Raw genomic sequence first — 27,589 nt, 5'->3', positions numbered from 1 at the left:
GTCTGGCTGTGGCACTCAGAGTGGGAATCGGTCACGGGTTGGACTCAGAAGTCCTTTCCAGCCTCAGCGATTTTGGGATTTACGGCACAAACGCCGCTTCTGCGCTCGCGCTCTCCGCGCCCCTCACGGGCACGAGGCGGGGGAGGGGAGGGGAGCAAGCGGCTGGTGGGGGCGCCGCCATCTTGCCGGGCGGGGCGGCGAGCGCGCAGGCGCGGCGGGGGCGGGGCATGCGCGTGCGCGTCCCGCCCGTGTGCAGGAGTCACAAAATGGCGGCGGGGGGGCGGGCGGCGCGCGCGGGGGGGGCCGGGCCGTGACCGCCTCCGGTACCGGCACCGCCTCGGGCCGGCACCGCCTCCGGCACCTCCCGGGCACTCCCGGGGTCCCCGCGATCCCTCCGGGTCGGGACCGCCTCTGGCACCGCCCGGCTCGAGCGATTCTCCCCGGCCGGGACCGCCTTCTGGCGCCACCCGAGCACCCCCGAGCCCCCTCGATCCCCCGGGCCGTGACCGCCGCCCGGCCCCCCCACCCGGGCCCCGCCGCCCCGTGAGGCGCCGCCCCCCGCGCGGCCCGGCCTCGAGCAGCGCGGGAAGATGGCGGCGGGCGGCGGAGGCGGCGGCCGGGCCTCCTCGTCCTCCTCCTCTTCCTCGGCCGCCGCCGCCTCGTCCGCGGCCGGCGCGCTCGAGGCCTCGCTCGACAGGAAGCTGCAGGCGGTGACCAACACGATGGAGTCGATCCAGGGCCTCTCCTCGTGGTGCCTGGAGAACAAGCGGCACCACAGCACCATCGTGTACCACTGGATGAAGTGGCTGCGCCGCTGTGAGTGCGGGGCCGGGGGGCGGCCGGGTCGGGGGTCCAGGCCCCGCCATCGGGGGCGAGCCCGCGCCGGGCACTCGGGGACCGGCCGGTGTCGGCGGCCGCGGCGCAGGGTCGGGCTCGTCGTCGTAGAAAGGTTTGGGTTGGAAGGGATCCTAAAGCCCGTCCAGTCCCACCCCCTGCCATGGGCAGGGACACCTTCCACTAGACCAGGTTGTTCCACCCCCATCCAACCTGCCCTGGACACTTCCAGGAATGGGGCAGGCACAGCTTCTCAGGGCTACCTGTGCCAGGGCCTCACCACCCTCACAGGGAAGAATTCCTTCCTGGCACCTAATCTAAATCTGTCCCTTTTACTTTGAAAACGTGCCCTCTCGTCCCGTGTGCATCACCTTGTTGTCATCCTTGGAGGAACACAACATGCTTGCCTGCACCTCCGTGGTGGCACCTTTGTCCTCCCGAATCCATGATCTTGTAAAGCAGCACTTTGGGGACCAGGGCTTGTTTCTGTGCCCTGCCTGACATGAGCAGCCTTGGGGTGGGCACAGGTAGTCCGGGTACCAGCACTGGGGTCTGCAGCGCCCATCAGGATGTGTCCCTGATCTGGAGGGAGGAGGTTGGTGTTGGCAGCAGGCTCAGCACAACAGTGGGAAGGTTTGACTCTTGCAGGAGTTCAAGGAAGCTTTGCTTGTCGGGAACATGGAGGTAACATTCCCACCATAAAGTGCTGATCTGTTGTATACTGAAGCTTTTGGAAAATGTGGGAGATTTGGGTTTCTCTTATCAAGGCACTACTGCAGAATGCAGAAGATCTTCTTTCCCCAGAGTTTGATCTGTTTTGTCTGTACTCCATGGAATTAAGGAGAGGAAGGTGAGAACCTTAGAGGAAGTGCCCTGGGTCTCCTGGAAATCCTCCCTTGGACACCCCTTGTCACTGTGGCATCATCCTTGGCAAGCACACGCCCCCCCTGAAGAAAATCCAGCCCATCTCTCCTTAGGATGTGCCAACTCTTCTGGACGTGGCCTTCTCACAGTTGTCCTGGCTCCTCCCGAAGCCCTCAGTGCTCTTCCATCACTCCTTTCCCCTTCCCAAGCTCATCAAAAGCCATTGAACTGTTCCCACCTGCAGGTCCTTGATGCCCTGTTTCTGCCCCTGCTCCCATCTGCTGCTGGGCTCTTGGCTCCTGCCCTTGGCACCAGCTTAGAATTCCTGTTGGATTTTGTGGGATTCTTTCAAGGTTTCTGTTCACAGCACTTCTGAGGATCTCACCTGCATACCTCTCCTTTTATCCAGGTCCCTCCTTAACCATCTTACCCTACTCCAGCAATCCTTGACAGCAGCTGCGATGCTGCCATGTCCTGATCCCTGATTGTTTGGTTACTCCCTGCTTCCAGAGGCTTTTTTTCCCTGCTTTTCCCTCACAAAATCCACTACCTTCATCCTCTGCCTCAAGGGCCTCACAGTTCTCATGCTGTGGAAGTCCCAGCCCCAGGAGCTCAGTGGTGGTGTCACAGCGAGTACAGGTGGCTCTGGATTCCTTTCTGAGCATTTAAATGTTTCAACTCCAAAGCTTCTATGGAGACATCAAACCTGCTCTTCCCAGGGAGCTCCTTGCAAGGGGGAATGTGGTGGGGTTGGGGCTCCTGGGAATTGTGTCCTTTCAGGACAAACAGGGATGCTGGTATTTGACATGTTGCTGTTGGTTTGGTGACTTGCTTCTGAGCTGTGCCGGTCACAGCCAGAGCTTCCCAACAGGAATGTTCCTGCAAGGATATTTTTCTGTATCTTCACCTTTGGGAAGTTCTGGTGGGAATCCAAGTGTCCCTGCTGGAGTTTTTTTGGTCAGAGTGTTTTAAGTGTGAATTGAGGATGACCTGTCCCTAGGCTCTGAAATGCCATTTTTGTTGGTGCCATTGTGCCTGGTTTGGAGCAGGTGGTGGGGCTGGGGTGGGCTCAGCTCTGCAGTTTCCTGCTTGCCCTTGCTGGTTTAAGCTGAGGGGAGCCATTCACCCGTTGGATACAGCCTGTTCCATCCAGAGACACCTGGTTTTCTTTGTGGTTCATGTCCATAGCCTTCCTATGGACCCAGCGTGGAGCTTTCCTCCTGTATAGTGTGGGTGTATCTTGGTTTGCAACTTGTGGCTCTAACTTTGCTCTGGGTGAGTGGTGCTCTCTATGGTCAGCATCAGGCTGGAGTCCCACTCCAGATTTCTTTCTGCTGTGTAGAATCTGGATCGTTTCAGTCAAAGGCTTACAATTCTTTGAAATGTATTTTTTTTATGTTATTGAGATCTCTTTGGATCAATGCTCTCTCTGGTGAAACATCTCTGGGATGGAGGGAATATCCAGCGAGCAACGGGAGAATTGGCACTCAAGCACTGGGTTTAACTAAATCACAGAAGCCCCATTCCAATGGGATGATGATCTGAGAGATTATCGAGGCTGGCATTTTGGGGAAAGCTGGCTGCAAATTGTTTTGGAGCACCAGACGAGTGCAGCCCTGTTACAGTTGAATTCCCAGCCTTCTAGGCAGAGCAGAGCACTCTGCTCCAGAAAACCCACCTCAACCTGCCCTGTCAGCACGTTCAGGGCACAGGTTGTGAGCAACAGGTTCTGGTCATAAGTCCTTGACTCTCTGAGTCTGTGCTAGAAAAGCTCGTCCTGGGATGTGGGGGCTGGGGCTCCGTGAGGTGGCAGCAGCCAGAGGAGCAGGGTCAGGGATAAAAGCTCATCCTGGGATGTGGGGGCTGGGGCTCCATGCAGGGCTGGGCGTGAGCAGCTGCTGGCAGTGACTCCTGGCTCTCAGGCCTTTGCTGTGTGTCCTGGGGCAGGGACAGTGGAGGGACAGGACTTCAGGAACAGGGCCTCCCCGAGGGCTCTGTCCCTGTGCCCTTCCTCGGCCAAGTCTGGAGTGATGCTCAAGGGCCAGGAGAGCCAGTGCTGCTGCAGGGGCTCAGGGGGGCTCAGGGACATGGACCCCTGGGGAATTGAGGACCCATCTGAGCTAAGCCTTTCCCTGTGTCCTCAGCTCTGCTTCCCCTCAGAGGAGGATCTTCTGTGCAGGATCTTCCTTTTGAACTTTGGTTCACTTGTGAGCTCACCCTGATGCTGGGAGGGCAGCACGGGTAGAATGTTTCTGCTGGGAGCTTGTTCAGGTTGTGAGTGAGGGGTGAGCTCCCACCCGGGGCTCTGGACCAGGGAGGATGCTGAACTTCCTGAGAGGAATCCTGGAGAACTGCAAGGTGCAGCTGTGCTGTGGGAAGTGGCTCTACCAACATAGGGACAACTGGAAAATGAAGCAGGAGAGAGAATTGAGGGGTCTGTAGATAAAAACTTTGGTTGCAGCCAGGGGTGACACAGGCGGGTGAGAGGTGACAACACACAGGTGTGTGAAGTAACACCATCTCTTGGCACTGTTCCTCTGGTTTAATCCTTGGGAATGTCCTTTAATGGACTGATGGAGCTCATTACCATCATTAGCATGTGGAGGAGCTTGCCAAGTTTACCCACTCTGACAAAGGGGCTTGATGAAGTAACTCAGTTTGGAGCTTTTGAACTTGAGGAGGGTCAGAGGAGCAAGCACAGCTGGGGGAGTCTGAAAGTCATTTGTAAATTGAAGATGTCCTCTCTAGTCCCCAGGGTTTGCATGCTGGACCTTGGAAACTCTGAAACTTTCCCGAAAGCAGCACTGAAGTATTGGGATCAAGATGTGGCTGTTGTGGTACTTCTGTCTGATGCTGACTGCGTTTTCTTATGTCCTCAGCTGCTTTTCCTCATCGGCTGAACCTTTTTTACTTGGCCAATGATGTCATACAGAACTGCAAGAGGAAAAATGCCATTGTCTTTCGGGACACCTTTGCAGAGGTGCTTCCTGAGGCTGCTTCATTAGTGAAGTGAGTAATGAACTAGCGGGCTGTTGGGACGCTGAGCGTCTCAAAAAGGGATAATTTTTTCTTATGACACCTCAAACTCTCTAGAAACATCAGCAGAACTTGAAAGCATTCTGTTGGAAAAGCCATGTGTTTGCAGAGTGCGCCAGAGTTGGCATGACCTGGGTTTTAATTTGCACAGGAGGGGGGTTTGGTTCAAATTATCCTGTGGAGTGAGGGAAGCCTTGCACCAGTGTCCTGCAGTCAGGGGGTAAAGAACTCTTCTCTTCCAGGGATCCATCTGTTTCCAAATCCATTGAAAGAATCTTCAAAATCTGGGAGGACAGAAACGTGTACCCTGAGGAAACCATTTTGGCACTGAAAGAAGCACTGAGTAAGTTACTTACCCTTTGCATTTCTCACCTTACAAACTGCCACGTGAGCTCTCTGAAGCTGTAGAAATAGTCTGGGGTCAAGGAGGGGAATGAGGGGCATTTGCACCTGGCACGGGCTGTAACGTAGCCAGGTGTGGGACGTGAGCAGCGCTGGATTCTCCTGCTTTACTTCTTTTGTACCTTTCTTAAAGCAGCTGTGAATTCTTTCATGTGAGCTGGAACTTCTCCAGCTGAGAGCAAACAGAATGTGAGGCTGAAATGGTCCTATACATCTTCACCAGGGTGCTCTGGCTCTTCCTCCAAGTCCTGTTCAATGATAGGCTGGTTTAACTAATGAAGCAAAGCTGGAGGGTGAAGAGTCCTCAAGTCCTTAGGGAAGAAACACGTGGAGCCAGTTAAAACCAGGAATTAGCAGTGCAGTACTTGAAGGATATCAGGTTTTGGCTTTACTCACACCCCAAAGAGCTGGAGGTGCTCTGGAAGCCCTCTGGCATGCTCTGAAGGTCGGTGGCCATCACTGCAGGAGGAGTGTGGTGTCTTGGGTTGGGCTGTGGCACGAGGACAGGCTTGAGCTGGGTGTTGCATGCAGAGAAGTGACGTTTGTGCTTTTGCTCTGAAATGGCTCGTTTCTGTAACTTGACAACAGGTCTGTGAGGTTTCAGGTAAATCAGGTGTTGTGGCTGCTTTCCCCATGGGCAGCGCTTGTCTGTTCGATGCTGATTCCATTACAGCCTCCCTAAAGAGTTTCATTTTTAGATTCCTTTTGTTTTCCCTTTTTCCTGTGATTTTTGAACTGCCTTAGTGTAAGGGCAAACAGAAACTTGATTTAAAAATGGCAGACCACCCCCAGGTTGCTGCATTCCTGAGTAAACTGAGGTTCTCTTGGGCATCCAGCAGCTCATCTAAGGAAGTTGGTCGAGGTATTTTAAAACAAATTTCTGTTCACTCTTTCACCGTGCAACTGTATGGCACCAAAAAACCAGATTTTGACAAGAATCCCATAATGCCAGACTGCCAAAAATGAAATGTTTTCCAGGTACCACTTTCAAAACTCAGAAGCAGCTGAAAGAGTCTCTGAACAAACCGAATAAGCCGTGGAAGAAATCACAAAGTAAGGAAACACTGTGAACTCTGTGCACTAATGCAGAAATTGTCTGCTCAAGGAGCAGAAAGGCTGAGCCCAGCATGGGCTGAGCCTGCAGGCTCAGAAGGGCCCCAAGATGTGCACACCAAGGAGGTGTTGGTAGAAAACAACTTTGTAAAGAAAAGAAGTGAGGCAAGAATAAGATATGAGAGCAGCGGTTGTGGACAGGAGAGGAAAGAGCTGGTGGAACCTCCTGGAAGCTGCTCTTAGGCTGATCAGAGATGGAGAGAAGCAGATGGACATTTCCTTCATGCTCAGGAACAGTCCTGCCCAAGCAGGCTGGGCTGGGAGGAGGAACCTGGAGCTGGGAGTGCAGGGACAGGATGTGACAGTCCAGCAGTCCAGAACCCAGACCAGCAAGAGAGAATTGATTATAACAGAGTGACCTTAATGATCTCATTTTGCACCAACACCCTGAGTGGTCCCCACAGAGGTGGTGAGATGTCAGATGTGATGTGTGGGACATCGGGTACGACCGTGGGACATCAGGTGTGATGTGTGACATGTGGGACATCAGGTGTGACGAGTGGCACAGGGTGACATCAGAAGGTTGAAAAAATTGGGCAGGGTTTATTACTGGGCTTAACCAGAAGCTGCTTTCCCAGACAGAACTGGGCTGGATCCAGCATGGATGGAGGGTTTAGTGCTTTGCTTCTCATCAGCTCATTTCTTCTTTCCTGTTTCTCCTGTTCTGTCCAGAATCTGATGGATTAAGTCTGTTGCCAGCAGGACTTGGCCCCCCACCCTGTAACCAGGTGTGATAGTTGTTGAGGCTGTGAGCATGGTCAGACCTAGGAAGTGCCCAAAGGAGACCCTGCCCACAGGGAACCTGGGCTCCATGTCAGCTCCAGGTCTGGCACTTTGGGAATACCATTCCCTTCCTTGTAGAGAGGTGTAACTCCTTGGGTAAGGCTGTTAGATCGACCATTGCAGGGACTTGCCTTCCTGAGGAAAAGGTGTGCCCAGGAAATGTTCAGAGCATGTGAAAAAGCAGCAGTGTCACTTGTTGAGCTCAGTCCCAATCCAGCTGTGCGTGTCCATGTCCCCATGAGCTGCCAGGAGCCCGGAGCACTGAGAGACACATGCATGGAGGGGAGGATGTGATGGGTAACACATGAAATTATCCTAAAGTATCTTTTATTAGGCTGCCTTTTGTGACTGACTTTCCGTCAGGATGTGGTTCCTCAATTTCTTCACAGTTTTCCTTTATCCCCACAGCCTCCACCAACCCAAAAGCTGCTCTGAAGTCCAAGATTGTTGCTGAATTCCGAGTAAGTCTGTGAGTGGAAGTGACCCATGGCACTGACCCCCACCTTGGGGGTTAGCATGTGGGGTGACCCCAGGCCCAAGAGCCACCTCTGATGTGGGAGCTGGGACACCCATGGGGCTGGTACAGGGAGGGTCTGGGCAGGCTCAGGACATCCTTGTGAATTGTTTGGGGTGGTTGAGGAGTTGGTGGCAAGAAATTGGTCTAAATTCAGTTCCCTGACAGAGTGGGACCTGTTCATGAAATGCACAGGCACCTGTAGAGTGAAATGGGGAGTAAATAAAAAATACCTATCCCCTCTTAACCAGGTGTGTGGAACTGCAGCTGCTGCCTGAGCCCAGGATTGCTCATTGGGAGATTTGAGGCTAAAAATCCTGGGATCCACATGGTTCCTGGGTTAGCTCTCGTTGGAAGCAGTCTGGAACCAGAGTAGAGGCAGGGCTTCCCTTCCCTGGAATGTGATGAGGAGGCTTTTCCTGTTTGCTCTTTTCCAGCCCCAGTCCCTCATTGATGAGCTGCTGCTGTACAAGCGCTCAGAAGATCAGATAGAGCTGAAGGAGAAGCAGCTTTCCACTATGAGGGTGGATGTCTGCAGCACTGAGACACTCAAGTGCTTGAAAGGTAAAGCCATGAGGTCAACAAAGGTGTTGTGGAAGCTCCTCAGTTCTGCTGAGATGGGAAATGACAGAATTTGTGTCTGGAAAATGCCAGAATTTCAGAGTGGGGTTTAAGAACCAGCAAACAGGAGTGAAAAATCTTGTTTAGTTTGAATTTCTGTCGAAACTCTCAGGTGCAGAGCTCAGACCAAGCAAATGAATGTCTGAAAACCAACATTCTGCCAGCAAGTAGGCCTCCTCCTTGCCAGACCCCAGTGGATGGCTAGGGTGGTCTGGGAGTGTGCAGCTCTGCTGTCCCAATATCTCGTTGCTGCCGTTGAGGCCGCACTTCTGTAGTTGGGCATGTGGCAGCTCATTTCCATGCGTTCATCTCCCTGCAGATAAAACAGGAGGGAAGAAGTTCTCCAAGGAGTTCGAAGAAGCAAGTTCAAAGCTGGAGGAATTTGTCAATGGCTTGGACAAGCAAGTGAAGAACGGCCCCTCGCTCACCGAGGCTCTGGAGAACGCCGGGATATTCTACGAGGCACAGTACAAAGAAGTCAAGGTGGTGGCAAATGTAAGTGTGCTTTTTCTGGATCCTCCACAGGTGGAACAGCATCTGCCTGTGTTCACTGGGCACCTCGGAGGCTGGAAGATGCCTCATCTCTATTCCCAAATTAAAAAGTTTGTAGGATTGATGTAAGGATGGTTTTCAAAGAGAGCAGAATGGAGGTTTTGGGCAAGACAAGGATATGCTCTTAAAACACAGCGGTTGGAAGCTCAATTTGTGTGTGTTGCTGGAATGCTGGATCCCCTCTAGAATCTTAAACAGGACAAAATTACAGTTAGTGTGACAAATCCTGAATTCTGGAAACTTGGGATTTATGTAAGAACTAGACAAGCAAAGAAAGGACAGTAGTCAAGTGTTATAAAAAAAACCAACACCCTCCAGACCCTACCAAAGTAGGCAGAATATATTTGTTAAAATACTGGGGGGTTAAGAAAATTGTTTTAAATCAATGAAAAAAGTTTTTATCCTCAGCACTTTTTGGTTGTCACCCTGGCGATGCCGAGTTCTTGCCACTGCAGGATCCAGGGATTTGGAATTGGTTTTCTCAAACTGTTTGTTGCTTCCTTAAGGAAGTGACTGAGGCACGAAAGATCCCCAGTCCAGTGTCCTTCCTTCCTTAGGCCTACAAAACATTTGCTAACCGAGTGAGCAATCTGAAGAAAAAGCTGGACCAGCTGAAAGCAACCCTTCCTGATCCCGAGGAGTCTCCGGTCCCTTCTCCCAGCATGGACGCTCCATCTCCGACGGGCTCCGAGTCCCCTTTCCAGGGCATGGGGGAGGAGAGCAGCACCCGCTCTCCAGCAGCTGGGGGCCACAAGATGGTGTCTCCAGAGCCTGCGACAGATAATCGGGACGTGGAGGACATGGAGCTCTCCGATGTGGAGGACGATACGTCTAAAATCATTGGTATGTGATTGTCCCCTGGGAATTACAGGACAAAGCAGCCTTTGCCAGCTTCATTTGGGATGTGGAGGAGGCACAAAGCCCGTGCTGTGCTGTGGCTCTTGGGTTTGAATCTCCTGGCGAGGGAAGTCCCAGTCCCACCGTGGTAATTTCCATCTCCCAAAACACTTTACCAAACATGTTTTTACATTTGTGGGAGTCGGAACTGATGTTCCCTGAGTCATTTTGTGGGACTGAGTGACCATTCTGCTCTTGTTCCCCCCTATGCACTGCAGTGGAGGAGAGGAAGGACAAACAGGCTGCTCCAGCCCCGGCCCCTGCCAAGACCGAGAGCGTCCCCAAGGCGGTGCCATCGGCTGCTGCGGCTGCCACGGCCTCGGGGACGGTGGCCACACCGGCCCCAGCCCCTCCAACCCCCCCGGCTCCAAAGGTGGTGACCACAGCTCCCATCCCTCCGGCACCAGCACTCGCCTTACCCAACCTGGCCAACGTGGACCTGGCCAAGATCAGCTCCATCCTGAGCAGTTTGACGTCGGTGATGAAGAGCACAGGTGAGTGCCGAGCACTGACGGAGCTGGGTGATCATTTAAAGCTTTAATTGTCTCAAAATAAACGTGAGTGAGTTACTGCTTTCAGAGGCCTGGCTCGGTCTCTGGCACATGGTGTCGCTTCCTGAGCCTCTCCTTGCTCATGCTGCGTTGTGCCTGTGGGAAAGCTGAGCGAAACGCATGTGCGTTGCCGGAGCAGCGCAGGTGAGTGGTGTGTGCTCCTGCCCCAGGTGTGAGTCCCGCCTCGAGACCTTCGCCAGGGACCCCGACCAGCCCCACAGCTCTCACCAGTGGCCTGAAGACTCCTGTCCTGGGAACCCCATCTGCTCCTTCGAATCCATTAGCAAACATTCTCTCCAAAGTTGAGATAACTCCGGAAAGCATTTTGTCAGCTCTCTCCAAAACCCAGACTCAGACAGCGCCAGCGCTGCAAGGTACTGGGGTGGGTGTTGGGGAAGGACTGGCAGGTGTCTGAGGGCAGTGGCCAGGCTGAAACGTGCTGCTCTGCTTTTCCTGAAGTGAGAGCAGAGGGAGAAAAACGTCATTGGAACGGTCTTGGGTAGCACAGGTGTCACGGAACAGTGAGATCTGTCCCTTCCCTGTACTTCCTGCTTGTGCTGTGACTGAAGTGCACGTGTCTGGAACATTCCCTGAACAGAACAAGACACCAAGAGGTGTCTGTGCTTTCTATGTGCAGAAAGCTGCCCAAGGGTTCTGCTTCCTCTTTGGCACCTTACCAGGGTCACCTGGCCAGCAGGACAGGGTTTCCCACTCCTGGCTGCAGACCAGGACGAGTTCTTATCTGCCTGACTTGACAGTGTAATTTATATTTGTAGATCACTCCAAGCTCTGGCAGAAGGTTGCACCTCACTAGGTGCTAATGTCAGTGCAGCACAATCCAGTCCTCTTTGTGGCCAGAGACTGGGGGACATCTGCAGTGCAAACATAGGAGCCTTTCCCATGGCAGGGGCTTGGGGTGATACACCTCTGTTCTCAGTACCTGATGCAGCAGTTGTGTTTTCCAGGGCTGTCGTCCTTGCTGCAGAGTGTGGCTGGAAACACCGTTCAGTCAGGAGAAGCTGCCTCGCAGAGCACCTCGGCATCGCCAGCCACCACGACTGTGCCGTGCATGAAGGGCAGGAATGTTCCTTCAAATCCACAGCCCTTTATAGCCAAAAGTTTTGGTTATTCTCCTAACTCAACCACCGCAGAGGTTTCCTCCACTTCAGTCAATAAGGCTCCCGTCGGACATACCCCAGCACTGTCAAGCTCTGGTTTTAAGCCACCCACTAATTCCCTGGGATTTTCCAGTTCTCTCCCTACCAGTCCTTCCTCCCTTTTGCCAACAGAAACCTCACTGGGTCAATCCTCTGAAATTTCAAAAGCCAAGCTGGAATCAGAACCCCCTTCTCCTAGCTTGGAGATGAAGATACACAATTTCCTGAAGGGAAATCCTGGCTTCAGTGGCCTGAACTTGAATATTCCCATACTCAGCAGCTTGGGGTCCAGCATGGCAACGGAGAGTCACACCTCTGACTTCCAGCGTGGTCCCACCAGCACTTCCATGGACAATGTGGACGGGACACCAGTGCGTGACGAGCGCAGCGGGACGCCCACCCAGGACGAGATGATGGACAAGCCGACGTCGAGCAACGTCGACACGATCTCCCTGCTGTCAAAAATCATGAGCCCCGGTTCTTCGACTCCCAGCAGTACAAGGTCACCTCTGCAGGGCCGGGACGATGGATATTCCCAAGAACTTCCCAGTTCCGTGCACGGCTACCGGCCCTTTGGCCTTGGCAGAGAGTCCCCGGCCAGCCTGTACAAGCCACCTGCGGACAGCAGGGAGATGCCCTCCTCCTTGATGGATTCCTCCCAGGAGAAGTTTTACCCAGATACATCTTTCCAAGAAGACGAGGATTACCGCGACTTTGACTACTCCGGGCCGCCGCCCTCGGCCATGCTGAACCTGGAGAAGAAGCCGGTCAAGTCTATCCTGAAATCGAGTAAAGTCGCTGATTCTGCGGAGTACCAGCCAGTGCTGTCCAGCTACGGTCAGCGGTCGCAGGAGTTCGGCGTGAAGCCGTCCTTCCCCCCGGCCATGAGGTCTATCCTGGATCAGAGCGAGAGCTGCGACCCGCTGCCCTCGTCCCCAGGGATATTTGGGAGCTACGGCCGCAGGGGGAAGGACTCGGCCTCGGACGGGTCCCCATCGCCCAGCAAGAACGATGTGTTCTTTACTCCAGACTCCAACCACAGCACTCTGCCCAAACCCGGCCTCCCGCAGAAGCAATACTCGGACTCGCCCCACGCGCTTCCCCACCGCTCGCTCTTCTCTCCCCAGAACGCCCTCCCCAGCCCCGCCGGCCGACCACCCGCGGCGGGCGGGGACAAACCCGTGGGTTCCTCCATCTCTGCCACCTCCACCATTGAGTTCAAGAACATGCTCAAAAACGCCTCCCGGAAGCCCTCTGAGGAGAAGCATTTTGGGCAGATTCCTAAAAGCAGCTCCGGTGAGGTGGGGAGCTTGTCTGGGGCGGTGAAGGGCGAGCCGCAGCCGCCGGAGGAGCACTACCGCATCGAGACCCGCGTCTCCTCCTCCTGCCTGGACCTGCCCGACAGCACCGAGGAGAAGGGAGCCCCCATCGAGACGCTGGGCTACCACAACGCCTCGAGCCGGGGCATGTCGGGGGAGCCGATCCAGACCGTGGAGTCCATCCGGGTGCTGGGCAAGGGCAGCCGGGGCCACGGGCGTGAGGGGAGCCGGGCGGGCTGGTTCGAGCTGAGCAGCGGCGGGAGTGCCTTCGACAACGGGCCCTCGGGCTCCTCGGAGCTGCCCGGCATGGGCGGCTTCCCTGCGCCCTACAAGGAGCACGTGCAGCCCTTCCCGGAGAGCGTCAACAACTTCCGAACGAACAACTTCAGCTCCGCCTTCGAGCACCGCCTGCCGCCGCCGCCGCCCCTCGCGCCGCCGCCCCTGGAGCACGGGAACCCCTTCCCGCGGGACCCGGTGGGGCCGCCCGCCGTGCCCCCGCCCGCTCCCGCCAAGGACCACGGCAGCCTCTTCCCGAGGGATCACTCGGTCCCTCCCCGCATGCCGTCGGTGGATCACGCCAACCCCTTCTCCAAGGAAACGCCCGCGCCGCTCCCTCTGCCCCACGGCGTGCCCCCGCCGCCCTCGGTGGAGCACGCGGGGGTCCCGTTCCCCACGCCCCCGCCGCCCCCGGTGCCCGGGGAGCACGCCGGGGTCCCGTTCCCCTCGCAGCCGCCGCCGGCGGGGGAGCACGGCGGGGTCCCGTTCCCCGCGCCGCCCCCGCTGGAGCACGGCGCCGGCGCCTTCCCCAAGGAGCACGGTACGATGCAAGGGACGCTGAAGGAGCACTTCGGGGGGGCGCAGCCGCGGGACCCCCTGCCCCGCTCGCGGGAGCCCGTGGGGCCCGGACCCCTGCCCCGGGAGCAGCTCGGGGCCGCGCGTGGGCTGGGCCCCCCCGCGCACCGGGACCCCGGGGGCCGCGGCTCCGTCCTGCTCCGCACGCCCCGTGCCGAGTTCCGCCCGCGGGAGCCCTTCGGCGGCAGAGACCCCTTCCAGAGCCTGAAGCGGCCACGGCCACCCTTCGGAAGGGGGGGGGCCCCCTTCTTCACCCCCAAGCGTCCCTTCTTTCCTCCCCGGTACTGAAGCAGCTCCCGAGCTCCCGGGGCTGCCCTTTTTTTTTTTTCTTTTTCCTTTTTTTTTTTTTTTTTTCCTCCCCTCAAGACCCCTGTAACCTTCTCCTAAATTAAATGTTCTGTACTTTTCAGTTGGTTCTACTCCCCAGCGCCCCCCCCCCCCCCCCCCCCCCCCCCCCCGGCATTTGGGTGAGATGAGAGAACAGACACAAACCAATGTTTTAACAAGAAGAAGCCACGTTGCTGTTAAATAAAACCTTCAGTAGTAGTTGAAAAAGTTTAAACAAAAAAAAATTAAAAGCAAAAACTGAAAGCTTCGAGAGGAGCAGTGAGTGGTGTTGGGGTGTTGGTGTCCAGCCGATCCCCAAATTGCTGCTGCAGGGAGGGGAGATTTCCCCCCCCCCGCCGCCAAAAGCACCAAAACAAGGCAAAAAAAAAAAAAAAAGGTCGAGGAAGCCACCCGAACCCACCTTGGAGCTCCGTGGGACTCTGGCAGCAAGAAGGCCCAAGCCGGTCCCCCCTGCTTGGGAAGACTGTCGGTCGGGTTTGGGTTAATTTGGGGATCTTTTGATTTTGTTTTGTTTTGCTTTGTTGGTTCCCCCCCCCCCCGGGATCACTGTTGACTTTGTGTGTGTGTGTGTGTGTGTGTGTGTGTGTGTGTGTGTGTGTGTCTGTGTGTGTGTGTGTGTGTGTCTGTGTGTGTGTGTGTCTGTGTGTGTGTGTCTGTGTGTGTGTCTGTCTGTGTGTGTCTGTCTGTGTGTGTGTGTGTGTGTGTCTGTCTGTGTGTCTGTGTGTGTGTGTGTCTGTGTGTGTCTGTGTGTGTGTGTGTGTAGCAATCACTTTTTTAATTCCTTCTGGGATCCTTCACCACACGCAGCCAGACCCGGCGGGGGGCTCAGAGGGATCCCCCCCACAAGCCACACCCGCGGCTTTTATATGAAGTTGGGATTTTACTTGATTTTTTTTTTTTTTTTGTTGGTTTTTTAGTTGCCTCCATCGTACCTGTTTGATACCGGTGTGGGCTCCAGGATCTCATAAAAAGTACCAAACCAGCCGTTGACGGCTCCGTTCTTTCTCGCGTGCGCTCACGACCCACCCCGCTCCCGCTCTATGGTTCCGTCCTACCCGCGGCGCTCCCGCGCGGGCGGGCGAGTCCAACGCGGCTCGCGGGGGGAGCACGGGGTTGAGGGAGCGCGGGCCCCCCTCGTCCCCGCTTCCGGCGGAAGGGGCGGAGCCTCGGCCATGTCGGCGCGGGCCGGTTCGCGGCTGCTGCTGGCGGGAGCTCCGCGGCGACACCGGGTGCGCTCGGGACCCCCGGGACCCCCCACGCACCCCTGCCCCCTCCCCCGCTCCCTGAGCCCCGCTGGCCACGTGGCACCGATGGCGACCGGGTGACCTCGCGGTGATCCCCGTCCCCAGGTGTCCGGCCCGGACCCCGAACGCCTCCGGCTCTTCCAGCGGCTGCGGGCGGCGGCGGCGGAGCGGTGGGACGGGCCTGGGGATGGCGCCGGGACCGGGGGCGGCCGCCTCCCGCCGGGGACCCCGATTCGAATCGCGCTGCCCGGCGGGCGCCGCCTGCCCGGCCGGGCCCTGCAAACCACCCCGTTCCAGGTGGCCACGGAGCTCGGGTACGGCCCGGGGGGAGTCCCAAGGTGTCCCCAGAGTGCCCCCAGTGTCCCGTCAAGGTTCCCAGGCCACTCAAGGCGACCCCACAAGGTCTGCAGGGTCCGCACCGTGTCCGCGATGTCCCCGTGGTGCCTCCGTGATCCTCACGAGGTTCCCGGGGTCCCCCCGATGTCCCTGTGGTCCCCACGAGGTTCGTGGGGTTCCTCCTGCGTCCCCATGCTCCCGATGATGCCCACAGAGCCCCCGCAGGGTTCCCACAGGGTTTTTGGGGTCCCCGCAGTGTCCCCACGGGGCCTGGTGTCCCTGCAGGGCTGGCCTGGCGGAGGCGACACTGGTGGCCCGGGTGAACGGGACCCTCCAGGACCTGGACCGGCCACTGGAATGTGACAGCGACCTGGAGCTGCTCGACTTCTCCACGCCCGAGGGGCGGGAGGTGAGCCCGGGGACCTGGGGTGCCGGACACGCACCCTGACCCCCTCACAGCCCGTGTCCCTCGTGTCCCCTGTGTCCCCCAGGCTTTCTGGCGCTCCAGCGCCTGCGTCTTAGGGGCGGTGGCAGAGCAGTTTTTCGGGGCGATGCTTTGCAGCGCCCAGGCCACCGAGGACGGCTTCTTCTGTGACGTGCACATGGGCAGCAGGTAAGGTGGGCCACTAGGCGGTGCCTGGCGTGACCCTGGCGCGTCCCTGGCATGTCCCCAGCGTGTTCCCAACGTGTCCCCGTGCCCTCAGGACGGTGCAGAGCGCGGAGCTGCCAGCACTGGAGGAAGCCTGTGCCGTGTTCGCCCGTGCCCGGCACCGCTTCGAGCGCCTCGAGGCCACCCCTCAGCAGCTGGCTGAGCTGCTCAAGGTGCGAAACCCTCCCCAGAGCGTCCCCATCCCGTCTCAGGAGGGGCATGGGAGGCCAGCCTGGGGACACTGGGACCCTCCTGGCTGGGATTATGAACCGGGGTGATGCTCATGGGGACCAGTGTCACCACCCCCTTGGTGTTACCAGTGCCACTGTGACCACCTTGGTCCTTCACCCAGCACAGTGTCACTTCCCCTCGGTGTCGCCCCTCTAATGTCACCGAGCCACCATCACCCACCTCATGGTTGTCCCTCCTCAGCACAACACCTTCCAGCTGCAGCGGCTCGAGGAGGTGACGTCCCCTACAGCCACGGTCTATAGGTGAGCACAGGGGACACAGGGGGAAGCCGTGGGTCACCTCAGCTGTCCCCATATCCATCCCCAAATCCATCCATTCATCTCTCAGGTGCGGCCCCCTGCTCCAGCTCTGCCACGGGCCCCTGCTCCGGCACACGGGGCTGATCGGAGCCCTGCGTGTGCTCACGGTAGGTGTGGGCAGGGGTCCCCAGTGCCCGGCCCCGCTGACACGGGGTGTGGGGAGGGGTCCCCACTGACGTCCCCCTGTGCCCGCAGAGCTCGGCCGCGCTGTGGGGAGGGGTCGGGGGCGGGTCCCTCCAGCGCGTGGCCGCCGTGGCCTTCCCCAGCGCCCGGGACCTGGAGCAGTGGGAGCGGGCCCAGGACGAGGCGGCTCAGCGGGACCACCGCCGCATCGGGAAGGTGAGCCCTGCCGGGGGCCGGGGGGTCCCTCACAGCCATGGGGATCCCCCAGTAACGCCCTCCCTGTTGCAGGATCAGGAGCTCTTCTTCTTCCACAAGTTCAGTCCTGGCAGCTGCTTCTTCCTGCCCCGCGGTGCCCACATCTACAACACCCTCGTGGAGTTTATCCGGGTGCGGCTTCCCCTGACCCCCATCACCCCCCTGTCATCACATAACCCAGACCCCACTTTGCCCCCCGCAGACCCCGCTGCCCCCCATCCCCTCACACCCAGACCCCTCTACCCACCTTGCAACCCATCCCTCGCACACCGTTGCCCCCCAGCTCCTGCTGTGCCCCGATGGCCACAGCTCTCACCCCCTCCCAGTCCCTGCAGCCCCCCCGTGGCCGATGCTGTGGGCCTGAGCTGACTCCTCCCCTGTCCCTGTCCCCACAGAGCGAGTACCGAACCAGGGGCTTCAGCGAGGTGGTGACCCCCAACCTGTTCAGCCCCCGGCTCTGGGAGCTCTCGGGGCACTGGCAGCACTACAGCCCCAACATCTTCTCTGTCCCTGCCTCCTCTGAGACCCTCTCCCTCAAACCCATGAACTGCCCGGCCCACTGGTGAGTCAGTTGGCCCTGGGGTGCCTGGGGGGGCTCCTGGGGGCACTGCCTGTCTGTCTGTCCATCCCCAGCCTGATGTTCGCCCACCGGCCACGCTCCTGGCGGGAGCTGCCCCTGCGCCTGGCGGATTTTGGGGTCCTGCACCGCAACGAACCCCCCGGGACCCTGACGGGGCTGACGCGGGTCCGGCGCTTCCAGCAGGATGATGCTCACATTTTCTGCACGCTGGAGCAGGTGTCTGTCCCCCTGACCCATCCCTGTCCCCCCAGAATGTATCACTTGCTCTCCTGACACCCCTTTCCCAGCTGGAGAGTGAGATCGATTCCTCCCTGGATTTCATCCGGACCGTTTACGCCATCCTGGGCTTTTCCTTCCGCCTGGCGCTGGCTACCCGCCCCGATGGATTCCTGGGGGACCCCGAAACTTGGGATTGTGCTGAGCAGGTGGGATGATGCTCCCTGTGTCTTGTGCCCCCTGAACTGTGCCCCTCTGACACTCTGAACCCACCCCTGCAGCAGCTGGAGCGGAGCCTGCAGAATTTCGGGCAGCCCTGGGAGCTGAGTCCGGGGGATGGTGCCTTTTACGGCCCCAAGGTGAGGCATTTTGGGGAGGGGGAATCCCTGAAAGGGGCAAACCAGGACCTTTCCAGAACCTCCCCTCCCCTTTATTCCCACCAGATTGACATCCGGATCCGGGATGCCCTGGGGAGGCACCATCAGTGCGGCACCATCCAGCTGGATTTCCAGATGCCCGAGAGATTTGAGCTGGAATACGCCAGGTACTGGGAGGGGGCAGGACTGGGGATTTGCGGTGGCCTGGATTGGGCTGGAGTTGGGAATTGTGGGGGGGGGAATCAGGGTTGGAGCTGGGGGAGCAGGATTGGGATTGAGGAATGGCAGGATCGTGAGGGGTGGGGGCTGCAGGGGGCATCAGGATTGGGATGGAGGAACAGAAATGGGGCTGGGGGGAAGGGGGAAGGGGAAGACTGAGGGCTGAGGAGTGTCCAGGTCGGTATGAGGAAGGCAGAATTAGGGATGTGGGGGGAGTGTCAGGATTGGGGCAAGGTTCCCCCCTGACCCCCATTTTCCCCTCAGCCCGAGCGGGGCCCCGGAGCGGCCAGTGCTGATCCATCGGGCCGTGCTGGGCTCCGTGGAGCGCATGGTGGCCGTGCTGGCCGAGAGCTGTGGCGGGAGATGGTGAGAGAGGGTCCCCACAAACACCCCACGCCTCACCCCCAGTCCTTCAGGCAACCCCCAGTCCCTGGCACACAATCCCCAAGGATGCTTCCGGTTCCCAAAAACACTCCCAGTTGCCTGGGCCCCCTCATCCCCAATGTCACCCCTGTCCCAGGGTGCCCCATCTTGGGACAGACACTCCCCCAGTTTTACGGGGACACTGAATCCCCAGGACACTCTGGATCCCTGAGATACCTCCATCTTTGGGGCACCTCCATCCTGGGGACACCCCTGCAATCCTTGAGGCACCCCCTTCTTGCGTGCCCCCCATCCCCATGCTCCCCATTCTCCCCAGTGACCCCCTGGTACCCCCCCAGGCCACTCTGGCTGTCCCCGCTGCAGGCCATGGTCATCCCACAAACCCCTGAGGTCGAGGACTATGCCCGGGAGGTGAGTATGTGATTCCCCACCCTGTTCTCCCCCAGGACCCCCATCATGTACTCCCATCCCCTGGGACCCCCCCCAACGCCCCCATGCTATCCCTCCATGTCCCCCCAGCCCCGTACCCCCCCCGTGCCCCCTCTGACAGGGGACTGACACCAGGGGTGCAGGTGCAGGCAGTGCTGAGGAGGGGGGGCCTCCTGGCAGACCTGGACTGGGACCCCGGGACCACCCTGGCACGGAAAATCCGCCGGGCCCAACTTGCCCACTACAACTTCCAGTTAGGTAAGGGTGGGGCGTGGCCTGCAGACCCGCAGGACCCCCCCCCCAGAACCCCCCTGGAACCCTCCGGGACAGGCTGGACACCCCCATCCACATCCTGGGTGCTGCTGAGGAGGAAAACCGAGACCTCTCCCCTGGGAATCCCCTGGGACGCCCCAGCACCCCTATGAGGAATCTACTGAAGCCCCTTCTGAGCCCCCCCCACCCCCCCTTGGGACCCCCCCTCCCCGAGATCCACTCGGGAACTCCCCAGGAACCTTTTAGGGACACCCCACCCAGGGCCCCCTGAGACCCCACACCCCTTTGGGACCCCCCCCCCGGGCGGTGGGTGCTGCTCGGAGCTGGGGGTGCCGCCGTTGGGGGGTGCCTGTGCAGGCCGGGGGGCGCGGGGACCCTGTGCCGGCCCCCCCCCCCCGACAGCCGTGCCCCCGCAGTGGTGGGGCGACGGGAGCGGGAGCGCGGCACCGTCAGCGTCCGGACCCGGGAGAACCGGCAGCTCGGGGAGCTGGAGCTGCCCCGGGTGCTGCAGCGGCTGCGGGAGCTCAGGGACAGCCGCGTCCCCGACGCCGAGCAGCGTTTCTGACCCACCCCCGGGACCCCCCCCCAGCTCAATAAACTGCTGGAAGCGCGCTGGATGCTGTGGGAGCTGAGACCGGGGCAGCTCGGGGCACCTCTTGGAGCTCTGGGGTGCTCGGGGAGGGGGGCGGGACGCTGGGGACCCCCAGGATACCCGCACCACGGCCCCTGGATTCCCGAATTCCGATTCTCGGGCTCTCATTCCCAGGTTTCCGTTCCCACGTTCCTAGTTCCACACCCCCCCCGGCACTTCTGGGTCCTTCCTGCCGGGATTTCCCCCCACCCACGCGAGGGGGAAAGTGGGGGGATTGCGCAAACCCCGAGTCACGGAGCCGCAGACGCAGTTGGGCAATCGGGGGGGGACACGGGGCCGTTCCCCCCCCCCCACACACACACAACACCTGCCCAGGCGTGTGGGCTCAGCCCCGGCCAGGATTTGATTATCCCGGGATAGGACAAGACCCCACCCCTGCCCCGGGATCCCCCTGTCACCGAGGCCGTGACCCCCGGGGACACGGGCTGAGCGATCCCCCCCTCCCCGGGGGTCCCTCTGAGGGTGGCCCTTCAGCCCCCCCCCCCCCCAGCGCCGGGGGTGACTCAGTGGGCGGGGGCCCCAAAACGGGGCAAAACCCACAAAAATGTGGCCTGACCGCTTCCCCCTGCTCTGACGCAGGGGTCGGGGAGCGGGGGGGGGGACACTCTGGGGCCACGAGAGGGGGATCCGGGACCACCAGGGTGGGGACAGGGCCGTCACAGCGTCCCCAGCCTGTTCGGGGTCGGGGTTTGACCCCGGCCGTGGTTGGGGGGGGCAGGATCCAGCGCAGCCCCCCGGGTCCCCCTCCCGGCTCCGCCGCGACGTCAGGCCGTGACTCAGCCCCGCGGGATGTGGCCCCACGCCCGACCCGGCCCTTCAAAAGGCGGTGGAGCCGGCGGTGACCCTACAGCGCCCGACGCCATGGCGGCCTTCGGCCTCTTCCTCCTCCTCAGCGCCGCCGGTGAGTCCCCGCGGCCCCCACCCGGTCCCTCTGCACGGCTGGGCCCCCCCGAACACTGAGGCCCCTTCCCGAACTCCTGGGTCCCTCCTCCGGACACCTGGATCCCCTTCCTAAACACCTGAGATCCCCCTCAGGCTCTTGGGGCCCCTTCCCGAACTCTTGGGTCGCTTTCCCGGTCCCCTGGATCTGCTCCACGAACTCCCGGGACACGTGGGATCCTGCCCAGGTATTTGGGACGCCTCCACAGGCTCCTGGATCCCCACCTGCGTGTCAGGGCTCCCCACCCCGGATGTCGGGGTTACTGCCCACGCACCTGGATCCCTCCCAAGTGCCCGGAGGTCCCTGTCCCAAACACCTGCATCCCCTCCTGGGTGCCTGTGTCCCCTTCACGAGCACCTGGGGCCCCTCCTGAACGTTTGGGCCCCCTTCCCAAATACTTTGGCCCCCTCCCCGTTATGGGGCTCCAAGCCCACAGGTCTGGGAGGGTCCCCGCTTGCTGTTGCATGGATGGGGGGATGGAGGGGGTGACCCCGGTGACCCCCTGTGTCCCCCATCGGTGACAGCAGTGGCCTCAGGGCAGCTTCAGCAGGTGGTACAGGAGAGCCTGGACATGCGGCCGCCCCCCAACATCAAACAAGGTGAGGGGGGAGATGGGGACAGCCAGGGGTGGGGGGACAAAGGGGGACACCAGGACTGGGGACAGGGGATGCTCATGGGTGGAGACATGGATGGAGGGGACACGGGGAGGGGGTCGGGGTTGGGGGTGGAGGGACATGGGGACACGGTGCTGGGGGAGAAGGGGGACTTGGATGGTGGGAGCGACACGGGGACAGTTGGGCACAGGACAGGCACACGATGGGCACAGGAACCAAATGGGGACAGCGGGGCACACGGGGACAGGTGCAGGGAGGGCACCCCGCCCCCGCCGTGTGCCCACCCTCTCTCTTTTTCAGTGCTGCAGCAGGAGCAGGACCTCGAGGTGCCCCCCGACATCCTGGTGGGGGGGGGCATAGCCCCACCGCGCACCCCCCAGGTCTGGGGCAGCGCCCTGGCCGGGTTCCCCCCAGCCTGGCCCGTGGCCGCCGCCGTCACCCGGCACTGCCGCGACCCCCCCACGCTGCCGCCGCCGCTGCTTCTCCCCACGACCGCCTTCGCCCACCTGCGCCGTCAGGCGGCAGCGCTGGCTGCTCTGCGGCCGCGGATGAACGATTGCTGCCGGCACCACAGCCCGCTGCCCTGCGCCCGCCGCGCCGTGAGCCGGGGACACCGGGGGGACACCGGGGGGACACCGCGGGGACGGGACACCGGGGGGAGCGGGGTGTGGGGACAGCAGGGAGACACTGGGAGGGACACGGGGACACTGCTGGAAAGGAATACACGAAAACACTGGGGCAGGTGTGACGTGGGGACAGCGAGGAGGGGGGAAAGACCGGGAGGGGGAAGATATTACCGGGAGGGGAGACACTGTGGGGGGAAGGACACGGGGTGACACCGAGGGGGGCTCTGGCCCCGCTGCCCTGCAGTGGACGGACGTGCTGAACGGGTTCTGCATGGATGAGTTCGAGGTGAAGACCCGGCAGTTCCACTGCTGCCGCCGGCACGGGGCAGCGCGGCGCCGCTGCTTCTCCGAGGAGACCCCGACCCCCGCCTGGGACCCCGCACCCGCCTGGGACTCCAGCGTCGCCTGGAACCTGGTCACCGAGCCCCCCTTTCCCCCCGGCGAGCCCACTGCCGCCAACCTGGGCAATATCTGTGGGCTGCGGACGCTGCGCCCCGGGCCCCCCGGTCCCGGCGCCCGCTCCGGGCCCCGCGTCCGGCTGCGCGTCCGGCTGGAGCGGGACTACGGCCGCTGCTGCCGCAACGAGAGCCTGAGCTGCGCCCACAGCGCCGTGAGTGGGCACACGGGGCGGGGGGACAAGGCTGGCACGAGGTCGCAGTGCTGAAGCACTCGGGGGACCCCCGGCGTTTGGGAGGGTCTCAGGTGTCGAAGGACTGGGGGGGCGGGTCAGGTATCCGTGAAAAGGACCGAGGTGTCTGGGAAAGGGACCGAGGTGTCTGGGCTGGCACTCCGGTATCCGGGGAGGGAATCCACGTGTGGGGAGCGCCCCGGGCATCCGGGGAGGGGCCCCCAGGTGTCCCGGGAATGACCCATGTGCCCGGAGCGTGACCCGCTCACTCAGAGGCCGGGAAGGCTCCCAGGTATCCGGGAAGGTGACAAACGTGTCAGGGAGGGACCTCGGCATCCGGGGAGGGGACAGAAGTGTCCCATGACGATCCAGGTGCTCAGGTGTTGCGGGGACCCAGTGTCCGGGCGCCCCCCTGACCCCAGTTTCTCCCCCGCAGTGGCTGAAGGGGCTGAATCGGTTCTGCCGGGAGGAGTCATCGGTGAAGACGGGGCAGCACCGGTGCTGCCAGCGGGGGGGTCCCCGGGCCCGGGGCCGCTGCTTCGCCGCCGCCGCCCCCCACCCCGAATACGATCGGGAGCTGCACAACGTGAGCCTGGCCCGGCCCGGCTCCGCCCTGCTGCGCTCGCTCTGCGGCCCCACTCGGCTCTTCACACAGAGGTGGGTGCGCGACCCCCCCGAGCACACCCCCCCCCCCCCCCGGGGGTCCCACAGTCCCTCCTGTTGGTGCCTCAGCTTTGCAGGACTGTTCATCCCCATCCCAGGCACCGGGGGCTCTCCCTTGCTCAGGAGCCCCTTTCTGGGAGGGGACTCAGCAGTCCACTCCCCCGCCGCGGAGGTGACCCCCACGCTCACCCCCGTGTCCGTGCCCGTGTCCGTGTCCGCAGGCGGCCGGTGCCGGAGCTGCTGGGGGCCATGACGGCCGCGTGCTGTCCCCTGCCCGACCCGGAGCGCGGCGCCTGTGCCCGGGAGCAGGTGAGTGACCGAGGGGTCAGGGCGGCCGTGGGCACTGGGACCCCCGCAGCCGCCCTGACCCCCGTCCCCATTGCCCGCAGCTGTCCCAGGGCATCGCCACGCTCTGTGCCACCCCCCAGGACGCCTGGCGGGACCCCCAGGGCTGCTGCTCGCTGGAGGAGCCCGAGCGGCGCCGCTGCTTCGACAACACCTACCTGAGCCAGGTGACCCTGGGGGCTGCCGTGGCCCCCCCCGCCCCTGGCCACGAGGAGTGAATCCCCCACAGCACGAGGGAAGGGAACAATAAAGATGCTGCGGTGTCACCTCTGAGTGTCCCCGTGTTTTGGTTTGGGGGACTTCCTCATGCCTCACTGTCTCCATTGTTTCAGGGCCCCCCCCCCCCGGGCCTCAGTGTCCCCCATGGGGCCCCATTCCGGGGTGTGCCAGGGTGTGGGTGGATGTTGGGGTGTTTGCAGTCTTGGGGTGTGTCAGGCCTGCTGTGATACCTGTGTTTGGTTTTGGGGTGTGCTGTGGTCACCACGCTCACCCACACGGAGCACACACGGCCTCGTGCCCCCCAGGGGTCTCTGTGCACCTCTTCCCTGGTGTTCTGTGGACCCACAGTGTCACTGTCACTTGTGTCCCCCACATGGCCATGGTCCCAGGAGCTCCCCAAATCCCTGTATCCCCCATGGTGTCCCCCCAGCCATGGCTGACAGTCCCTGGCGAGTGTTTGGGGGACTCTGATGGGGTGGGGAGAGTCCTGTGGACCCATCCATCCTTCTGTTCTTCCTAGAACCTCCCCCTCCCCAAATACTCTATCCATCCATCTGACCCAAAATTCTCCAACAACTTCTCTCCCTGTTCTGCCTCACCCTGGGCTCCTTGCCCTTTTGGGAAAAGGAAGGATTTTTCCCATCCCTATGGCTCTTTCCCAGCACAAAGCAAACCAGTCCAAGCCTTGTTCCCAATTTTAGTTGAAAAACATCATTCTCAGCAGCCTCCACTGGGATACAGGGTGGAGGGAGAGGGACCTATGTTCTCCATGGGGAATATTCCACCCCCACCCCAGTACTCCTGAGGCACAGGCTGGAGTGGAACCTGTTTCCTGAAGCACGTCTGGGCAGATTTGCCTTCACGGATCTGGCCAAGCACAGTCCATGTGAAGGCAGAAAACAGCACGGCAAAGTGAGGAAAACAGAGTTGAGGGGGGCTCATCCCCCATTTCTGCAGGTGCAGGAGGGGTGTCTCCCCTTCCCAGGGGAAATTTCTCACAGAAACAAAGAATTCCCCCGGAAACACTGTCATCCTTGGGACTGGGAGGGAAGAGGCCAAGCTGGAGGGCAGGGAAGGGGGTAGGGAAGGGCTGGGCGGGCTCGTCACATCTTGGGGAAGCTGGCCAGGTTGGCCACGCCACAGGCGTTGTTCATGTTCCGGGCTAGGAGGACGTAGCCCTTGTTGCCCCATTCCTCGCCCCAGCTGGAGGGTGGAAAAACAGAGCCTGAGCCTCTGGATGAGCCCCAGCCACCCGCAATTCCCAGGCCATCCCCATCCCACTGTACCTGTTCTTGATGATCCAGTGCTTGGTGCCCTTCTGCGCCCCGTAGCCCACGGCCAGCACGGCGTGGTTGATGTTCTCGGCGTTGCAGCTCTCGTCGTAGTACACACCTTGGGGACGCAGCCGGTGTCACCGGCCGTGCCCCAGGTCCCCGAGCAGCCCCAGGAGCCCCGACCTCCCCCCAGCCCCTCACCCCGGCTGTAGAACTGGAAGGAGGGCAGGCTGGCATCGATGCCCACGGAGATGGGCCCAATCCGGGCCACCGCCCTCTTCAAAGCCTTCTCATTCCCTTCGGGAATCTCACGGTAACCGCGGCACTTGGCCGCCTTCCCAGTGGGGCTGTACATGCAGCTCTCGTCCTGCGTGGGGCCAGGAAGGTTGAGGTGAGATGGGGATGGGAGGGATGGAGGGGGGATTTGGGGCTGTCCCCTCTTGCACCTGACCAATGTAGGGATAGGAGTCCTCGGAGTCGATGCCGCGGTTCTGCCGGACATACTCGAAGGCGTTGGTCATGTACCCGCCCCCGCAGCCATCGTTGTTGGCCACGCAGTCCACCAGGTTTTGGGGGCTGAGGGACAGCAGTTTCCCTGTTTTCCTCTTCAGCTGCCCCTCCAGGGCACCCACCGAGCTGAAAGCCCAGCATGAGCCACACTGGCCCTGTGGGGACACAATGGGTGACAGCAGGGGGACACAGGGGTGACACCACGCTCCAGGCACACCCGTCTTACCTGGTTCTTGACAGGGGTCACGTAGCCTTTCTTGCGCCAGTCCATGGCAGCCGGGGCTCTCTCGGTCCAGTCGGGGACAAAGAGGGTCTCGTTGTGGCGTTGGTGACCACGGGGCACCTTCAGCCCAGTCATTGTCCTCACCACCTCCTCGCTGGTCTGGGGAAGGAGCCCGGGTGGGTGGGAGCACCCACAGGTGCTCAGCCCCACTCTCTGCCCTCCCAGGGTCACCCACCATGTCGCCCAAGTGGTTCATGGCCAGCTCGAAGGTGTGGACACCCAGGGTGTGCTCCAGGTTGTGGGTGTTGATGTATTTGAGGTTCTTCTCCCAGATCAACCTCCGTGTCACCTCGTCTGCCTGCACCATGGGGCGAGATGCTGCTGGGACAGGGGTCCTGCAGTGTGCCCCCCACCCTCGGGACATCCCTGTGCCCCAGCATCCCACCCTGGGGATGTCACCAGGGGTCCCATGCAACAGAGCCCCCCCGTACCTGGCCATTGTACTGCTTGCGGTGGGTTTTTTTCCACAGCTCCCATTGCGCGTCCAGTTCCCGCTCCGGGTGCAACTGGGCCAGTGCCGCAGGGACCAGCAGGGTCAGCAGCACGGGCCACCACATCCTGGGGACCAGCTGAGCACTGGGGACGGGGCAAAGGCTGAGCCAGGAGCCCCGGGTGGGGGCAGGACCCTGTGCCCTCCCTCCTGTGGGGCTAGGACCCTCCGCACACCCTGATTTGGGGTGGGACCCCCTGCACGCCCTGGCTGGGGTCTGGGACCCCTTCCTTCCCCGATTTGCGGCCAAGACACCCCCGCGGGCAGCGCTGGCCAGGCGCCGGCATCACATGAGCCGGGACAGCTGGTTCCCGTTACCGCTGCGGCGTCGTTCCGGCAGCCCGAAGCCGGGGGAGGGAGTTTTGGGATGCAGGGGGTGCAGGAGGGGGCACGTCCCGGCCGTCCTGCCCCTCCCTGGCTTCCCCCAGCCCCCCGTGGCAGAGCAGGACCTGGGACAATTCCCCGAGCCGGGTCCGCTCGACGTGAAGGGCCTCAGTTTCCCTTTTTGCACCTCCGAGGGTCCCACACGGGACCCGATTCCCTCCCATTCCCACTGGGATGCGTTTCCCTGGGGAAAAAGCCACCCACCGCCCCCCCCGGGTCTCCTTACCCAGCACGGAGCCGTCGGTGGGAGCGCCGGGACGGGGCCTGCGGGAACCGAGGCCGCCGCGCTTTTATGCTGCTGGATTGAGGAAGTTTGGAGGCAGCCGGAAAATTTTGGCAGGCATAGTGTTTGGATGGGCTGCAGGGAAGGAGGGGACAGGGAGGGGGACGCGGGGGCTGCCCCGGCTTCACGTGATGCTGCGGGACGAGCTGAGTCAGCCCCGGAGCGGGGCCGGTGGCGGGGCCGGTGGCGGGTCCTGCCC

General features: G+C 61.0%; 4 protein-coding genes across 8 annotated transcripts; 3 read left to right on the top strand and 1 right to left on the bottom strand.

Annotated features, from left to right (window-relative positions):
* The first annotated feature begins 590 nt into the window (after positions 1 to 590).
* RPRD2 (regulation of nuclear pre-mRNA domain containing 2) lies at positions 591 to 13,914 on the top strand. Of its 4 annotated transcripts, XM_062511167.1 has the most exons (11): positions 591 to 816; positions 4,578 to 4,707; positions 4,977 to 5,077; positions 6,115 to 6,189; positions 7,441 to 7,493; positions 7,984 to 8,110; positions 8,487 to 8,662; positions 9,277 to 9,562; positions 9,835 to 10,110; positions 10,338 to 10,541; positions 11,133 to 13,914. In XM_062511167.1, the coding sequence occupies exons 1-11, from the start codon at positions 591 to 593 to the stop codon at positions 13,781 to 13,783; spliced, it is 4,305 nt and encodes a 1,434-aa protein (XP_062367151.1). In that variant the 3' UTR covers positions 13,784 to 13,914. The 4 variants fall into 4 exon arrangements, with proteins under 4 accessions (XP_062367151.1, XP_062367152.1, XP_062367153.1 ...); XM_062511168.1 differs by lacking the exon at positions 6,115 to 6,189; XM_062511169.1 differs by lacking the exon at positions 10,338 to 10,541.
* A 641-nt stretch (positions 13,915 to 14,555) lies between these two features.
* TARS2 (threonyl-tRNA synthetase 2, mitochondrial) lies at positions 14,556 to 20,084 on the top strand. Its single transcript, XM_062511171.1, has 18 exons — positions 14,556 to 15,072; positions 15,193 to 15,401; positions 15,709 to 15,832; positions 15,915 to 16,036; positions 16,128 to 16,245; positions 16,505 to 16,566; positions 16,652 to 16,730; positions 16,819 to 16,962; positions 17,035 to 17,133; positions 17,397 to 17,563; positions 17,635 to 17,797; positions 17,869 to 18,006; positions 18,079 to 18,156; positions 18,241 to 18,341; positions 18,658 to 18,759; positions 19,116 to 19,188; positions 19,350 to 19,464; positions 19,896 to 20,084. The coding sequence occupies exons 1-18, from the start codon at positions 14,884 to 14,886 to the stop codon at positions 20,042 to 20,044; spliced, it is 2,232 nt and encodes a 743-aa protein (XP_062367155.1). The 5' UTR covers positions 14,556 to 14,883; the 3' UTR covers positions 20,045 to 20,084.
* A 777-nt stretch (positions 20,085 to 20,861) lies between these two features.
* On the top strand, positions 20,862 to 24,165 carry ECM1 (extracellular matrix protein 1). The gene is made up of 7 exons (XM_062511172.1): positions 20,862 to 21,032; positions 21,596 to 21,670; positions 21,986 to 22,284; positions 22,556 to 22,921; positions 23,376 to 23,596; positions 23,824 to 23,911; positions 23,992 to 24,165. The coding sequence occupies exons 1-7, from the start codon at positions 20,921 to 20,923 to the stop codon at positions 24,163 to 24,165; spliced, it is 1,335 nt and encodes a 444-aa protein (XP_062367156.1). The 5' UTR covers positions 20,862 to 20,920.
* A 684-nt stretch (positions 24,166 to 24,849) lies between these two features.
* Positions 24,850 to 27,487, bottom strand: CTSK (cathepsin K). 2 transcript variants are annotated; one of them, XM_062511303.1, is made up of 8 exons: positions 27,334 to 27,487; positions 26,665 to 26,809; positions 26,409 to 26,531; positions 26,177 to 26,332; positions 25,887 to 26,105; positions 25,642 to 25,807; positions 25,453 to 25,558; positions 24,850 to 25,369 (listed from the first exon to the last, which is right to left on the bottom strand). In XM_062511303.1, exons 2-8 carry the CDS (start codon positions 26,788 to 26,790, stop codon positions 25,270 to 25,272), a joined length of 996 nt encoding a protein of 331 aa, XP_062367287.1. In that variant the 5' UTR covers positions 26,791 to 26,809; positions 27,334 to 27,487; the 3' UTR covers positions 24,850 to 25,269. The 2 variants fall into 2 exon arrangements, with proteins under 2 accessions (XP_062367287.1, XP_062367286.1); XM_062511302.1 differs by lacking the exons at positions 26,177 to 26,332; positions 27,334 to 27,487 and having other exon boundaries at positions 26,665 to 26,908.
* Between the last annotated feature and the right edge of the window lie 102 nt (positions 27,488 to 27,589).

This window comes from Cinclus cinclus, chromosome 31 (genome assembly GCF_963662255.1).
Source record: "Cinclus cinclus chromosome 31, bCinCin1.1, whole genome shotgun sequence".
NCBI classification, from domain to species: Eukaryota; Metazoa; Chordata; class Aves; order Passeriformes; family Cinclidae; genus Cinclus; species Cinclus cinclus.
The sequence above is the reverse complement of the archived record's forward strand: the minus strand, read 5'-3'. Positions and strand labels throughout refer to the sequence as shown.

Excerpts from the sequence above, each read along its gene's own strand:
- RPRD2 (XM_062511167.1), top strand. The coding sequence starts at position 591 with ATGGCGGCGGGCGGCGGAGGCGGCGGCCGGGCCTCCTCGTCCTCCTCC. Across the intron at positions 8,111-8,486 it reads GACACTCAAGTGCTTGAAAG|ATAAAACAGGAGGGAAGAAG; the intron begins GTAAAGCCATGA and ends ATCTCCCTGCAG. Across the intron at positions 10,542-11,132 it reads GACAGCGCCAGCGCTGCAAG|GGCTGTCGTCCTTGCTGCAG; the intron begins GTACTGGGGTGG and ends TGTGTTTTCCAG.
- TARS2 (XM_062511171.1), top strand. The coding sequence starts at position 14,884 with ATGGTTCCGTCCTACCCGCGGCGCTCCCGCGCGGGCGGGCGAGTCCAA. Across the intron at positions 16,037-16,127 it reads GACGTGCACATGGGCAGCAG|GACGGTGCAGAGCGCGGAGC; the intron begins GTAAGGTGGGCC and ends CCGTGCCCTCAG. Across the intron at positions 18,342-18,657 it reads TTTGAGCTGGAATACGCCAG|CCCGAGCGGGGCCCCGGAGC; the intron begins GTACTGGGAGGG and ends TTTTCCCCTCAG.
- ECM1 (XM_062511172.1), top strand. The coding sequence starts at position 20,921 with ATGTGGCCCCACGCCCGACCCGGCCCTTCAAAAGGCGGTGGAGCCGGC. Across the intron at positions 22,285-22,555 it reads TGCCCTGCGCCCGCCGCGCC|TGGACGGACGTGCTGAACGG; the intron begins GTGAGCCGGGGA and ends GCTGCCCTGCAG. Across the intron at positions 23,597-23,823 it reads ACTCGGCTCTTCACACAGAG|GCGGCCGGTGCCGGAGCTGC; the intron begins GTGGGTGCGCGA and ends CCGTGTCCGCAG.
- CTSK (XM_062511303.1), bottom strand. The coding sequence starts at position 26,790 with ATGTGGTGGCCCGTGCTGCTGACCCTGCTGGTCCCTGCGGCACTGGCC. Across the intron at positions 26,333-26,408 it reads TGAACCACTTGGGCGACATG|ACCAGCGAGGAGGTGGTGAG; the intron begins GTGGGTGACCCT and ends CTCCTTCCCCAG. Across the intron at positions 25,370-25,452 it reads CACTGGATCATCAAGAACAG|CTGGGGCGAGGAATGGGGCA; the intron begins GTACAGTGGGAT and ends TCCACCCTCCAG.